The sequence below is a fragment of the Theropithecus gelada genome, chromosome 8 (assembly GCF_003255815.1).
Source record: "Theropithecus gelada isolate Dixy chromosome 8, Tgel_1.0, whole genome shotgun sequence".
Lineage (NCBI taxonomy): Eukaryota > Metazoa > Chordata > Mammalia > Primates > Cercopithecidae > Theropithecus > Theropithecus gelada.
The window spans coordinates 106,229,591-106,245,269 of NC_037676.1; the positions used below are offsets into that span (position 1 = coordinate 106,229,591).

At 35.5% G+C, this 15,679-nt stretch overlaps 1 protein-coding gene across 34 annotated transcripts in view; it reads left to right on the plus strand.

Annotated features, from left to right (window-relative positions):
• Nucleotides 1-15,679, plus strand: part of RIMS2 (regulating synaptic membrane exocytosis 2) — a 728,068-nt gene that overhangs the window by 448,968 nt on the left and 263,421 nt on the right. For all 34 annotated transcript variants that reach the window (XM_025395354.1, XM_025395352.1, XM_025395350.1 and 31 more), the window contains one exon: nucleotides 12,169-12,285. In XM_025395354.1, the coding sequence (XP_025251139.1) occupies nucleotides 12,169-12,285 (117 nt within the window). The remainder of the gene's footprint in view (nucleotides 1-12,168; nucleotides 12,286-15,679) is intronic.

Consider the following 15,679-nt stretch of genomic DNA (forward strand, 5'->3'; position numbering starts at 1 on the left):
AAATGCGTAGGATGAGATTTGGGCAACATGGAAGCTCATCAAATCTTGTTCAAAAGTTTCTATAGAGTTTAATCTCCAGCCCTCAACCCTCTTTCTGTAGGTCAGTAGGTGGGGCTGAAAGTTCCAGCCCTGTAATCACTTGGTCTCTCTGTAGACTGGTCCCATCAAGAGGATATCCAGGGGACCCACCCTTAGTAATCATTAGCATAAACTCAGAAGTTATCAGAGGGGATCAGTAACAAAAGACACTCTATCACGTAAGAAATTCTAATGGTTTTAGGAACTCAAGACAAAGACCAAATGTGTTTCATATTATATCACACTTTATTTTTATCAGGTAAAGAACAGTTGAGCAGTCCAATAGAAGATAGGAATATCTATCTTTTTAGATATCTACTGTTTTAGATCAGATTATGTTTCATATGATAGAAAACCCATCATAACAGGAGTTCAAACAAAGTGTTTATTCCATTATGAAACAGAAGTGTGTAACTAGACAATCTAGGGCAAAAATGTTAGCTTAAAAAAAGGCATCATTGATAAATTATAGAGAGAAGTAACATTTTTAAAATACAAGTAACCTTATCATTCCAAAAGAACACAGAGAATATGAAAACAAAGGCATGAAAAAATATAACTATATATCAACTAAAATGAAAATAAGATCCCAATTTCAATCAGAAGAAAAAAATGAATGCAATATCAAAAGTGTCATAAAGGACAAAGAAATATATGTTCTAGGAAAAATTACTGAATTCAAAATATATAACCATTACTACCACTTTGAATTAGACAGTCTGTACTTTGCACAAAGACTGGACCAAAAGCCAAGAAAGGGCCAAACTGTAGCTAGAATTTTGCTCAATTGTATGCTCATAAGGCCATTTCTGTAAAGAAGCAGTACTTTTTCAAATTTGCCCTGAGGCATTATAAAAACTAATAAAAATACCTGGGTATAATGATCATGGACAAATTTGTTCCTTAACATATAAAGAGCTTCTAAATATAAGAAGCAACAACTGGCAGGGTTATAGAAAGAAAGAAATAAACAATTTTAGTTGGAAGTTTTAACATATCCCTAACGGAAATCAATAATCAGGCCCCCCCCAAAAAAATTAGCAATGACTTAGAAGGTTTGAATAATGTCAAATTTATTATGTGACTCAACTATGCTATATTTTGTATATGTATCTTTTTGTGTATCTCAATATAAAATTACATACCATTAAAGCAAAGAATATAAATTATTTTTAACACAACATAACTTTACAAAAATAACTGGTAACAGAAACTCGTTAAAAAGTAAACCTCAGCCGGGCGCGGTGGCTCAAGCCTGTAATCCCAGCACTTTGGGAGGCCGAGGCGGGTGGATCACAAGGTCAGGAGATCGAGACTATCCTGGCTAACATGGTGAAACCCCGTCTCTACTAAAAATACAAAAAACTAGCCGGGCGCGGTAGTGGGCGCCTGTAGTCCCAGCTACTTGGGAGGCTGAGGCGGGAGAATGGCGTGAACCCGGGGGGCGGAGCTTGCAGTGAGCCGAGATCGCGCCACTGCACTCCAGCCTGGGAGACACAGTGAGACTCCGTCTCAAAAAAAAAAAAAAGTAAACCTCAATAAATCCCAGATAAATCATTTTCTCTGAATATTATTCAATAAACTTATAAAGCAATTTTGCAAAGATAGTTTTTAAATTCCTAGAACTTAGCTAAAATACTGTGAAATAACTTTTGATTATAAGTGAAATAATTGAGATATTAGGAAATATTAGGATTGAATGACAAATGAAAATGATGCAAGCATTTGTGGGACACAAGCAGTATTTAGGAAATTTTTATCTTAAAGGATATTTATCAAAAAATAGGAATGCTTCAAAATGATGAAATAGGATATTACCTCACAACTGTTAGAATGGCTCTTATCAAAAGGCAAAAAATAATATGAGATGGCAAGGACGTGGAGAAAAGGGAACCCTGGTACACTATTGATTGCAATGTAAACTAATACAGTCATTATTTAATGAAAACAGTATGGAGATACCCGCCAAAAATTAAAATGGAACTACCATATGATTCAGTAGTTCCACTACCAAGTATCAAAGGATATGAAATCAGTATGTCAAAAAGATACCTGTGAAGGGACAAAGCAAGATGGTGGAAAACCTACATCATTCATATCTTCACAGGAATACCAAATTTTACCAGCTATCTGTACACTGAAAAGCACTATCACAAGACCCAAAAATCAGGTGAGCAAACACAGTACCTGGTTTTAACTTCATATGATTGGAAGTGACATTGAGGAGGGTTGGAGAGACAGTCTTGAATCACCAATGCCATCCGTCTCCTATCCCCCACCAAAAGTTGTTCAACATGGAGAGTCTGTGCATTTGGGAGAGGAAGAGCGCAGTGACTGGGGAACTTTACATTGAACTCAGTGTTGCTATGTCATAGCAGAGAGCAAAGCTGTGCTGGGCTCGGCCAGTGCCTGGATATGGAGGAAGCATTTGGACCAGATTTAGCCAGAGAGGAATCACCCATTCCATCATTCCATCAGTCAGAACTTAAGTTTCTTAGCAAGCCATGCCACAGTGGGACAAAGTGCTCTGGAGACCTAGGTAAACTGGAAAGGACACAAAGACTACAACTCCTGGGCAGCACCTAGTGCTGGGCTGGGCTCAGAGCCAGAGGACTAGGGTGGCACATGACCTAAGGAGATACCAGATGGCATGGCTAAAGGAGTGCTTGTACCACTCCTCCTCCAACCCCAGGCAGTGCAACTCACAGCAATTAAAGTGTCTCCTTCCTTCTGTTTAAGGGGAGGAGAGGAAAGAGTAAAGAGGGCTTTGTCTTGCATCTTGGATACCAGCTCAGCCACAGTAGGAGAGGGAACTAGGCAGAGTCATGAAGCCCCCATTCCAGGCCCTAGCTCTGGCATATTTCTAGACAAACACAGGCCAAAAGGAAATTGCTGCCTTGAAGGGAAGGACCCAGTCCTGCAGGATTAATCACCTGCTGAATAAAGGCCCCCTGGGCACTGAATAACCAGCAGTGATACCCAGAAACTATGCTGTGGGCATTGGGCTCTGAGATGTGCAGGCTTCACGGGTGACTCAGCACATTCCCACCTGTGGTGGCTATGATGAAAGACTGCTTCTGTTTGAGAAAAACAGAGGGAAAACTAACGTGACTTTGTCTTGCACCTTAGATGTCAGCTCAGCCACAATGGGTTAGAGCAACAGGCTCATGGAGTCCCTGAGTACAAAGTTAGTATAAGCTTAGCATTTCTGTACCTGCCCTGGGCCAGAGGGGAGCCTATTTCCCTGAGAGGTGAGTCACAGGCCTGGCAGCATTCACCACAAACTGACAGAAGAAACCTTGGGCTTTCAGTGAACATTGCAGTGGCCTGACAGAACTCCCTTGTGGGCCAGTGGTGGTAGATCCCACAGGGAGAGGCTCTTCTGCCTGTGGAAAGGGGAGGGAAGAGCAGAAAGGACTTTATGTTGTGGTTTGAGAGCCAGCTTAGCCACAGTAGAATAGAACATCAGGCAAATTTCTAAGGTGTTTGACTCCAATCCATAGCTCCCAGATAGTACCTGTGGATCTGCTCAGGGCCTAGGGGAACTTACCACCTTGAAGAGAAGGACCCAAACCTGGATGGCTTTGCCATCTGGTGATTGTAGAGCCCGAGGACCTTGAGTAAACATAGCCAATAGTAGCTAAGTAGTGGTTACAGTGGGCCTTGGGCAAGCCCCAATGCTGTTCTGGCTTCAGGTCTGACCCTGTGCAGAACCAGTGGTGGTAACCACAGAGGTGTTTGCATCACCACAACCCCACTTCCAGGCAGCTCAGCAGAGAGAGAGAAAGAGACTCCATTTGTCTGGGAGAAAATAAGGGAAAGGAATAAGAGTCTCTGGTGATCCAGAGAATTATTCTGGATCTTATCAAAGACCACCAAAGTGGTACCTCTATGAGTCTGCAAAAAACAGAATTATTGGGCTTGCGGCCCAAGTCCCTTTGAATACCTGGAAAACCTTCCCAAGAAGGATGGGCATAACAAGCCAAGACTGCAATAGATACCTAACTCTTCAATGCCAAGACACCAAAGACCATCTATAAGCATCAGGATCATCCGGGAAAATATGACTTCACCAAAGAAACTAAATAAGGCACCAGGGACCAATACTTGAGAAACAGATATGACCTTTCAGATAGAAAATTCAAAATTGCTGTTTTGAGGAAACTCAATGAAATTCTATATAACATAGAGAAGGAATTCTAAATTTAACAAAGAGATTGAAATATTTAAAAATCATCAAAAGATATTCTGGTGTTGAAAAATGCAATTGAAATACTGAAGAATGCATCAATGTCACTTAAGAGCAGAATAGATCAAGCAGAGGAAAGAATTAGTGACCTTCAAGAGGCCATTTGAAAATGCAAAGAGCAAACAAAAGAAAAACAAATAAAAAACAGTGAAGCACACCTACAAGATCTAGAAAATGGACTCAAAAGAGCAAATCTAAGAGTTATTGACTTTAAGATGGATAGAAAACAATACAAAAGATCAATGAAACAGGTTTTTTTTGAAAGATAAACAAAATTGATAACCTTTAGCCAGACTAACAGAGGAAAAAAGAGAGAAGACCCAAATAAACAAAATCAGAGATGAAGAGAACACATTACAACTGATACCACAGAAATTCAAAGGATAATTAGTGGCTGCTGTGAGCAACTATATGCCAATAAATTGGAAAATATAGAGGAAATGCATAAACTCCTAGACACTTACTAGATTGAGCCACGAAGAAATCCAATAGCTAAACAGATCAATAACAAATAACAAGATCAAAGCCATAATGAACAGTCTCCCAGTAAAGAAAAACCTGAACCCAATGGCTTCAGTGCTAAATTCTAACAAACATTTAAAGAAGAACCAATACCAAATCTACTCAAACTATTTCAAAAAATAAAGAAGGAGGGAATACTTCCAAACTCATTCTACAAGGCCATTATTACTTTGATACCAAAAGCAGACAAGATGCATTAAAAAAAAAAAAACTATAGGCCAATATCTCTAATGAATATTGATGCAGAAATCCTGGAAAAACAAAACAAAACAAAACCAAAAACTAGGAAACCAAATTCAACAATACATTAAAAAGGTCGTTCATCATGACCAAGTAAAATTTATCCCTGGGATGCAAGGATGATTCAACATATACAAGCCAATTAATGTGATATATCATCAGAATGAAGTACTAAAACCATATGATTATTTTAATTGATGCTGAAAAAGCTTTTGATAAAATTCAATATCCCTTCAAGATAAAAACCCTCAAAAAACTGGGGATACAAAGAACATACCTCAACATGATAAAAGCCATATACAACAGACTCACAGCTAGTATCATACTGAATGCGGACAAACTGAAAGCCTTTGCTCCAAGATCTGGAACACAACAAGGATGCCGTGCATATGAATGAATACCACTCTTATTCAACATAATACTGGAAGTCCTAGCTAGTGCAATCAGACAAGAGAAATAAATAAAGGGCATCTAAATTGGAAAGTTAGAAGTCAGGTTATTCCTGCTTGCAGATGACATGATCTTATATTTGGAAAAACCTAAAGACTCCACCAAAAACTATTCGAACTGATAAATTCAGTAAAGTTTCAGGATACAAGATCAACATAAATCAGTAGCATTTCTATATGGCAACAGTGAACAATCTGAAAAAGAAATCAAGAAAGTAATTCCATTTATAACAATCACAAATAAAATTAAATACCTAGAAATTGACTTAACGAAAGAAATGAAAGATCTCTACAATGAAAACTAAAACATTGGTGCAGGAAATTGAAGATGACACACACAAAAATAGAAAGATATTCCACATTCATGGATTAGTATAATCAATGATGTTAAACTTTCTATACTACCCAAAGCAATCTACAGATTCAGTGCAATCCTTATCAGAATACCAATGGCATTCTTCACAGAAATTGGAGAAATAATTCTAAAATTCATGTGGAACCGCAGAAGACCCAGAATAGCCAAAACTATTCTGAGCAAAAAGAACAAAACTGAAGGAATCACATTACCTTTCTTCAAATTATGCTACAGAGCTATAGTAACTGAAAAAGCATGATACTGCCATAAAAACAGACATATAGACCAGTGGAACACAATAGAGAACCCAGAAGCAAATCCATACACCTACAGTGAACTCATTTTTGACAAACGTGCCAAGAGCATACATTAGAGAAAGAAAGTCTCTTCAATAAATGATGCTGGGAAAACTGGATATCTATATGAATAATAATGAAACTTGACCCCTATCTCTTGCCATATACAAAAATCAAATTAAAATGGATTAAAGACCTAAATCTAATACCTCAAACTATGAAACTACTACAAGAAAACATTCAAGAAACTCTCTGGGACATTCATCTTGGCAACAATTTCTAGAGTAATACCCCACACACAGGCAAACAAAGCAAAAGTAGACAAAAGGGTACAGTGGCTCACACCTGTAATCGTAGCATTTTGGGAGGCCGAGGCAGGCGGATCACGAGGTCAGGAGATCGAGACCATCATGGCTGACATGGTGAAACCCCGTCTCTACTTAAAAAAAAAAGAAATTAGCCGGGCGTGGTGGCGGGCGCCTGTAGTCCCAGCTACTTGGGAGGCTGAGGCAGGAGAATGGCATGAACCTGGGAGGCAGAGCTTGCAGTGAGCAGAGATCATGCCACTGCATTCCAGCCTGGGCGACGAGTGAGACACTGTCTCAAAAAAAAAAAGTAGACAAAAGGGATCGTATCAAGTTAAAAAGCTTCTGTACAGCAAAGGAAATAACAAAATGAAGACACAACCTACAGAATGGGAGGAAATATTTGCAAAGAAGCTATCCATCTGAAAAGGGATTCATAGCCAGAAAGTATTAGGAACTCAAACAACTCTATAGGAAAAAAATTTCAATAAGCCAGTTAAAAAGTGGGCAAAAGATTTTAATAGAGATTTCTCAAAAGAAGACATACAAGTAGCAACCAGGCATATCAGAAGATTCTCAACATCACTGATCATCAGAGAAATGCAGATCAAAACTACAATGACATGTTATCTCACCCCAGTCAAAATGGCTTATATCCTAAAACAATAACAAATGCTGGCGAGTATGTGAAGAAAAGGGAACCCTTGTACACTATTGGTTGGAATGTAAATTAGTACAACCACTATGGAGAACGGTTTGGAGGTTCCTCAAAAAACTAAAAATAGAGCTACTATATGATCCACTATCCCACTCCTTGGTATATACCCAAAAGAAGGGAAATCAGTATATCAAAGAGATATTTGCACTGTTATGTTTGTTGAAGTACTGTTCACAATAGCCAAGATCTGGGAGCAACCTACATGTCCATCAGCAGATTAATGGATACAGAAAATGTATTTGTACAAGATGGAGTACTATTCAGCCAGAAAGAAATGAGATCCTGTCATTTGTAACAACATGGATGGAACTGGAGTTCGTTATGTCAAGTGAAATAAGCCAGGCACAGAAACACAAACATTGCATGTTGTCACTTATTTGTGGGATATAAAAATCAAAACAATTTAACATATGGAGATAGAGACTAGTAGGATGATTACCAGAGGCTAGGATGGGTAGCGGGGGTGAAGGGGATGTGGCGATGGTTAATGGGTACAAAGATTGGAAATAATAAATAGAACCTAGTATTCGATAGCACAACAAGGCAACTATAGTCAAAATAATTCAATTGTACATTTAAAAATAACTAAAAGAGTATAATTGGGGCCAGGCATGGTGGCTTACACCTGTAATCCCAGCACTTTGGAAGGCCAAGGCAGATGGTTCATGAGGTCAGGAGTTCGAGACCAGCCTGGCCAATATGGTGAAACCCCATCTCTACTAAAAATACAAAAATTAGCCGAGCGTGGTGGTGCACGCCTATAGTCCCACCTACTTGGAAGGCTGAGGCAGGAAAATCACTTGAATCTGGGAGGTGGAGGTTGTAGTGAGCCAGGATTGCACCACTGCACTCCAGCCTGGGCAACAAAGCAAGACTCTGTCTCAAAAAAAAAAAAAAAGAAAAAAGAAAAAAAGAAGAGTATAATTGGATTCTGTGTAACACAAAATATAAATGCTTGAAGGGATGGATTTCCCATTTTCTATGTTGGAATTATTAGGTATTTTGTGCCCTTATCAATATATCTCCTATACTCCATAAATACATACACCTATTATGTACTCACAAAGTTAAAAAATTAATATTAAAAAAGATATCTGCACTCCCATGATCATTGCAACATTATCCACAACAGAATTGATACAGAATGAAACTGTCATCAACAGATATACAGGTAATAAAAATGTTAATATACACAATGGAATACTATTCAACTTTTAAAAAGAAGAAAATTCTGTCATTTCTGACAACATAGTTGAACCTAGAGGCCATTATGTTAGGTGAAATAAGCCAGGTATAGAAAACAAATACCAGATGATCTAATTTATATGTAGAATCTAAAAAGTTGCAGTCTCTGAAACAGAGAAAAGAGCCTGGTGGGGTGAGAGGATTGGGGAGATATAGGTCAAAAGACTCAAAATTTCACTTAGACAAGAGGAATAAGTTCAAGAGATCTATTGTATATAATGACAACTATAGTTAATATATATTTGAAAATTTCTGAGAGAGTAAAGTGTTCTCACACAAAAGAATAAATATTTGAGGTAGTGCAAATGTTAAATAGTTTGATTTAGCCATTCGGCAATGTATACACATATCAAAACATCATGTATACCATAAATATGTGCAATGTTTACTTGTCATATCAAAACATCATGTATACCATAAATATGTGCGATGTTTGTCATATCAAAACATCATGTATACCATAAATATGTGCAATGTTTACTTGTTATATAAAAACATCATGTATACCATAAATATGTGCAATGTTTACTTGTCATATGAAAACATCACGTATACCATAAATATGTGTAATGTTTACTGGTCATATGAAAACATCATGTATACCATAAATATGTGCAGTGTTTACTTATCATATCAAAACATCATGTATACCATAAATATGTGCAATGTTTACTTGACAAAAAAATTTTAATGAAAATAGAGAACTAAATAAACACTGAATTTAGGAAACAGTACAGAACAATGGAGAAAGTCCTGAAGAAATATGAAGGAGGGAATTAATAAAGATTAGGGAAAAATCAGTGAAACTGAGACAAAATGAGGCACAGACAGTAAGAAAAAGAAGTGAAGATAAGAATGTTTGTTAACCCAAAAGTTAGTTATTTGAAAAGATTGGTGACATCAATACAATAAAAGGACTGTACATGAAAAATGAGCGGTATAAATAAATAAAACATTGAAAAAGGGAAACAACTACAGATAAGAAAAAGACTTTAATCATTATGAAATTATGTTATTAAATTTGTTAATCTAGGCAAAATGGTTAAATTTCTGAAATAGATATATTAAAATTGACACAAGAAGAAATGAAAGTTAAATAAAATAACAACAAATGTTCATGACCAGTCTGGCCAACATGGTGAAACCCCATCTCTACTAAAAATACAAAGCAATTAGCCAGGCGTGGTGACAGGTGCCTGTAATCCCAGCTACCTGGGAGGCTGATACAGGAGAATTGCTTGCACCTGGGAGGTGGAGGTTGCAGAGAGCTGAGATTCTGCCATTGTACTCCAACCTGGGGAAGAAGAGTGAAACTCAGTCTCAAAAAAAAACCAATTAAATAATAATAAAAAATAACAACCAGCAAATAGGTTGAAACAGTACCCAAAGACAAACTACTGTCTTCCCCCTATCCATCCGTAAAGAGAATTCCAGACTAAAAAGTTATTATGGGTAAGTTTTAACCAAGTGTTTGAGAACTAATATCTGTTCCATACAAGTGGCTCTAGAAACAGATAAAGAAGGGAAGTTGCCTAATTCTTTTTCTGGAACTAACATAACCTTAGTTCTAATTCTTAAAGTATAATAAAATATATATGTATTCCATTTTCATTTTTTTTTCAAGGACAGAGTCTCACTATGTTGCCCAGGCTAGACTTGAACTCCTGGGCTCAAGCAGTCCTCTAGGCTCAGATGCTGGGACTATGTGCCTCTGTGCCTAGCTTAAGAAGCCCATTTTAGTTACAAACATATGTAAAAAAATCTTACTTTAAGTAAATCTAACCATGAGTTTAAATCATGGCAGTGAGACACCAGAAAAATTGTTATGGTAATTCATCTTATTAATGGACTAATGGGGAAATAAATCTTACCAGAGGCAGAAAAACAATTTTATTGTTCAACTTCTATTCATATAAGATAGTAAACTAGAAGAAAACCACCTACACTTCATAAAGGCTTAATAAAGCAAGCATTATAATGGAAAAACTTTAGAGGAATTTACATTAATAGCAGAAATAAGAGATGGATGTTCATTAATATTGTCACTGTTTGAAATAGTGCTTCAGGTCCTGAAAAGTGCTAAGAAAAGGAAATAAGAGATTTCAGGATTGGAAGAGAAGAGGTGAAAAATCATCATTATTTGTTAATGATAGGATTATCTACACAGGAAACCCAATATAATCAAAATATTAAAACTAATATAGGAGTTCTGCCAAATAGCTGTCTATAGATCAACTTATAAAATGAGCAATTACTAGTTGGAAAATGTAATAAAATGTAAGTGCTATTCTCAAAAGTAACCCGAAGTATCTAACAATTCATGTACTAAGAATTCACAGGATCTTTTTAAGTAAGATGTAAAACTTTGGGTAAGCAATCAATGAGAGATACACCCTATGCATGGGTAGAATTACTTCCTATAATAAAGATATCAATTTTCCATAAATTATTTTATAAATCTAATGCCATAACAATCAAAATTTTATGTGCAAATAAAATACCAATAAATCCATTTTGAAAAAAGAAGAGAAAAATTTGCCAGCAGGCAAGAATAATTAAAACTAGGATGGAACTTGAATAACAGCAGCAAAATAGACATATCGAAGGGAATCGATAGTAAAAGAATAATATGTATGCATTTACAGTGATATTTATATGTGAACTTGACATATGATGATAAAGTGGCACTAAATTAATATGGAAAGGATGGGTCCGACAGGATAGGAAAATTAGCTCACCAGTGGAATAAATTAAAAACTGGACTCCTGTCTTTCATCCTACAACATGACATGCCATGTCTTAATTGTGTTTTAAAGGGCTGTTGCATGTCATCAGGGATGAGGTAAGAGTTGAAGCAAGAGATTACTTAGGTAGCTTTTTTTCCCCCTTTTTTTTGAGACAGAGATTTGCTCTTGTTGCCCAGGCTAAAGTGCAATGGTGGGATCTCCACTCACCGCAACCTCTGCCTCCCGAGTTCAAGTGATTCTTCTGCCTCAGCCACCCGAGTAGCTGGGATTACAGGCATGCACCACTACGCCTTGCTCATTTTTTATTTTTTAGTAGAGACGGGATTTCTCCATGTTGGTCAGACTGGTTTTGAACTCCCGACCTCAGGTGATCTGCCCACCTCAGCCTCCCAAAATGCTGGGATTACAGGCATGAGCCACCACACCCAGCCTAGGTAGCTATTTTTATGGCATATTCACAATTATGGTAGTTTGGACTAGAGTGGTATCAAGGGAGATGGCACAAAGTGTGCAAATTTTGACTTGTTCCCCTAAGCTCTGAACTCATGTCCAACCACCTATGAGGCATCCCTATCTGCAGTCCTATAGGTCATGTATACAAATGTGTCTAACACTGAACATATTTTCTCCATACAAATCTACTCATCCTCTTGAGCATATTATTGAATATCAGTACTAGAGACCTGGTAGTCATCCTTTAATAACTTTGATAGTCCTTATCATATCCCCACTGTTATTAGTTTAATTTGAGCTCCTTATGCTGCATCTGTTATAGCAGTAATCTTATTTAACTGTCAACCTTCCACTGAAACTTATACCTTTAACCGAGATGCAATTAGTGAAAACAAAATTTGGACTTCACCTTATAGTGACTTTGTCTTTTTCTACTGTGCTTTAAAATAAACCTCATTTCTTAGTGTTTCAAATGGTTTACTAAGATACTTAATAGATCTTGTTGTTTTAGTCGGAATGTGGAACAGGGGCATCGAGGGACACGCACTACTACTGGACATTATAATACAATTAGCCGAATGGATAGACATCGTGTCATGGATGACCATTATTCTCCAGATAGAGACAGGTAAATATGATTAAATACTATTAGACCTTATTAGTAATATAATCACTGCTTTCAGGAAGGGGTTACCATAAAATGTTTTCACATATTCCTTTATCTTAGTTTCTAAAACAATGTTTTTCTGTTACAACGCTTACATTATTTCTTATGACTGCCACATTGTTAAAAATAAATAAACACAACCTTTTCTCTGGTAAGAAAAAAACAAAATTATCTTTCTCTTGCCATTTTGGTTTTTTATTTAATCAAACCAGTTAAGTTAGTGAATCTGTATAAGTGATTATAATGTTAATTATAGTGAAGCCAAGATGTTTCATTATTTTTGTCATAACCAATTATTATATATAAATACTTTCATGAGACAAATATTTTAAAGTCTTTTACATTCATCAGAGAAATTGGTGTGACTTTTCACATATAGAAGTATTGAGACAGAGTCTGATTTGTTTAGGAAACATTTTATGATTCATGAAGAGGTTTTTCCTCATGGCTTTCAGTAAACCTTTTAAGCATCTTAAAGATTGATTGCTGTATTTGGAAGAGCTCTCTGAATTTGCTCCATTAAATGTGACAAACTTGGAAGTAACATGGTATGTTATAATGCTTACATTAACTACTATTAAGATTTTTAAGTTAAGCAAATTGATAAACTCTAATTCATGCTTTGGTTATACGTGAAGTAAGTGCCATTATATTTCCCCAACTCTTCAAAGGATATGATAAAATAATGAAGGAATTCAGAAGTTCCTTTGTATGCATCCTAAACTGATTTTAGGAAGAACATTTGGGGGCTTTTAAATAAGCTGATACGAGAAATTACTGTTTACATTTATACACTTAATTTTTTTGTCTAAATTAAGATTATACTTAATTTATGCTTATAATTTCACTGTGATTTAGTATACTTCTCCAAAAGTAAAGAGGGGATATCATAGTCTTCAATAGTGTCTAACAAGTATTGGTTTTTGTGCCTGAGATCTAAGAAGAAATTATATATAAGAAGTTATTAAATTAATATTGCTTTTAGTGATAAATGAAAGTTAATGTATTTTATTTTGTTTTAATTTGCTTAACTTTTTCTTAGTAATCTATGTCTTTAGGGGTAATTACAGACATGCTACCTATAGAAGTTGATGCTTTTCAAGTACAATACTGTAATAGAAAGAAGAGTAACTATGTTGGCATGATTAGGAGTTGAAAGCAGTCATATTAGGATGAATGAAGAGGTATTTTAGTTGCCTAGTAGCATTTTAATGAGCTTGATTGTTTCTGGAAATTATTTATATACCAAGTCATAAACTTCTTGTTCCTTGAAGGTTTGTTAATGGAAATGATGAGAGAGAAAATTCTGAAATGAATTTAAACTTTCTTCAATTTTATGTGAAGTTTTATTTTAATGAAAAAATGGACTTTATTTTCTTTAAGACAAGCAAATACTGTCTAAATCTTGCAGAAAAAGATAAAATTAACATCTGGAATTATACTTATAAATAAAAATGATTGCTATCATGTAAAATGCATAATACTTTATAAATATTTAAAGGCAAATGACCCTAGGTTTAATGGCAACACAACTTCCTATTAAAGCCTAGATGATTAATCCTTGGTATTAGTTAATATGGTCATATTAGGTAATTATCATGTCAGAGATCCTACAATGTGCATTTTTATATTTATCCCAATTTATGTCTACAACTGAAACGTCATTTTTTTATTTAAAAAATTTATAAATCTTTTAGTTTAGCAAAAATGTTCATATAATTGTTTTCTGAAGTTTTCGAGAAAATTGATCCATGTGGTTTTTATTTTTCTTTTAGACCACTGTTGATGCCAGATCAAAATTTATCTTAATTGTGAACTGCCTTAAATCCTTTTTTCAAATAAGTAAAATAGAATTTTATTTAAATAGGAATATAAAACCATTTCTAATATTATTTGATTATCTGTGTAATCATTTATTAATAGGAATTAAAAAGTTCAATATTATATATATATTCTATCACATTATTAAGCAACAAGTTCTTAATTTCTGTTTTATCTTAATATTCTAAGAGTTTTGGTAATAAAATGCATATGGGTGCATTATGATTTTAGAAAATAAGAATACTCTAGAACTCTTACAGTGAATTTTCATGAATAGCATTTTAATCAATAATAATGTTGATTTAAAAGCCTAAGAGAATTTCCTTTGAGATAATAATAGTAATTTAGGTCTTTTGAGAGGTACAATAAATAACCTTTCTTGTCAGTAAGAATTGATGCACTGGACTAGAATGTATTTTGTTGAATGTAATATTATTTTATTGAATCTTTTTCATAGGATTTGAAACCAAATGGCCTTGATTTTGAATGCAGGATTTAACCTCTTGCTACCTGTGTCTTTGGGAAAATTAACCTCTCTGACACTTGATTTTCTTTTCTGTAAAATTAGAATATCAGTATCAACTTTACTGAGTTGTGTAGATTAAATGACTCGTATCAACTTTATTGAGTTGTGTAGATTAAATGACACTGCCTCCAATTGTATAGTAAGTACTGAAAATTCCTGCATTTTAAAAGGCTATATTCACTTGCAAATAATTTACATTTAATGTGCTTAGTAATCAAGAAAAAAGAGAGAGAAATCAGCCAGTTCATGTAGTGTTGTTGTTGTTTTGTTTATTTGTTTTTTGAGACAGTGTCTCACTCGGTCACCCAAGCTGGAGTGCAATGGAGTTATCTTGGCTCACTGCAACATCTGCCTCCCAGGTTCAAGCGATTCTCCTGACTCAGCCTCCCAAGTAGCTGTGCCACCATGCCCAGCTAATTTATTATTATTATTGTTTTTTGGTGTTTTTTTTGTATTTTTAGTAGATACGGGGTTTTGCCATGTTGGCCAACCTGGTCTCGAACTCCTGACCTCAGGTGATCCACCCGCCTCAGTCTCCCAAAGTGTTGGGATTACAGGCATGAGCCACCACACTCGGCCCATGTAGTTTGTTTTTGTTTTTGTTTTTGTTTTTGTTTTTTTAAGTTTTGTATATAATGAATGTAGGGCATGAATTGGACCTTGAAAAATGGGCACGTTTATTCAGGCAAGACCAAGAGCAAGGATGGACTATATTGAATGAGAAACGATGCTATTTGACATTCATTAATAGTACTTGGTTAAACTTGGGTGGTGTAAGGAGAAGATATAGTATTTATATCCTTTCTATAGGTAATATAAAAATAATTTATACATAAAATTTTTATTAGGTCTTTGTTTCTCTGCATATCTCACTGTAGTATCATTAGTCAAAATCCTATTCTGCTTTGCAAAGTAAATAGATGCTTTACAAGTAATTTAGAAACCTGGATGCAAGGACTCAGCTAAAACAAGGAATTATTAAGCATATCTTTCATCTTCTACCTCCAT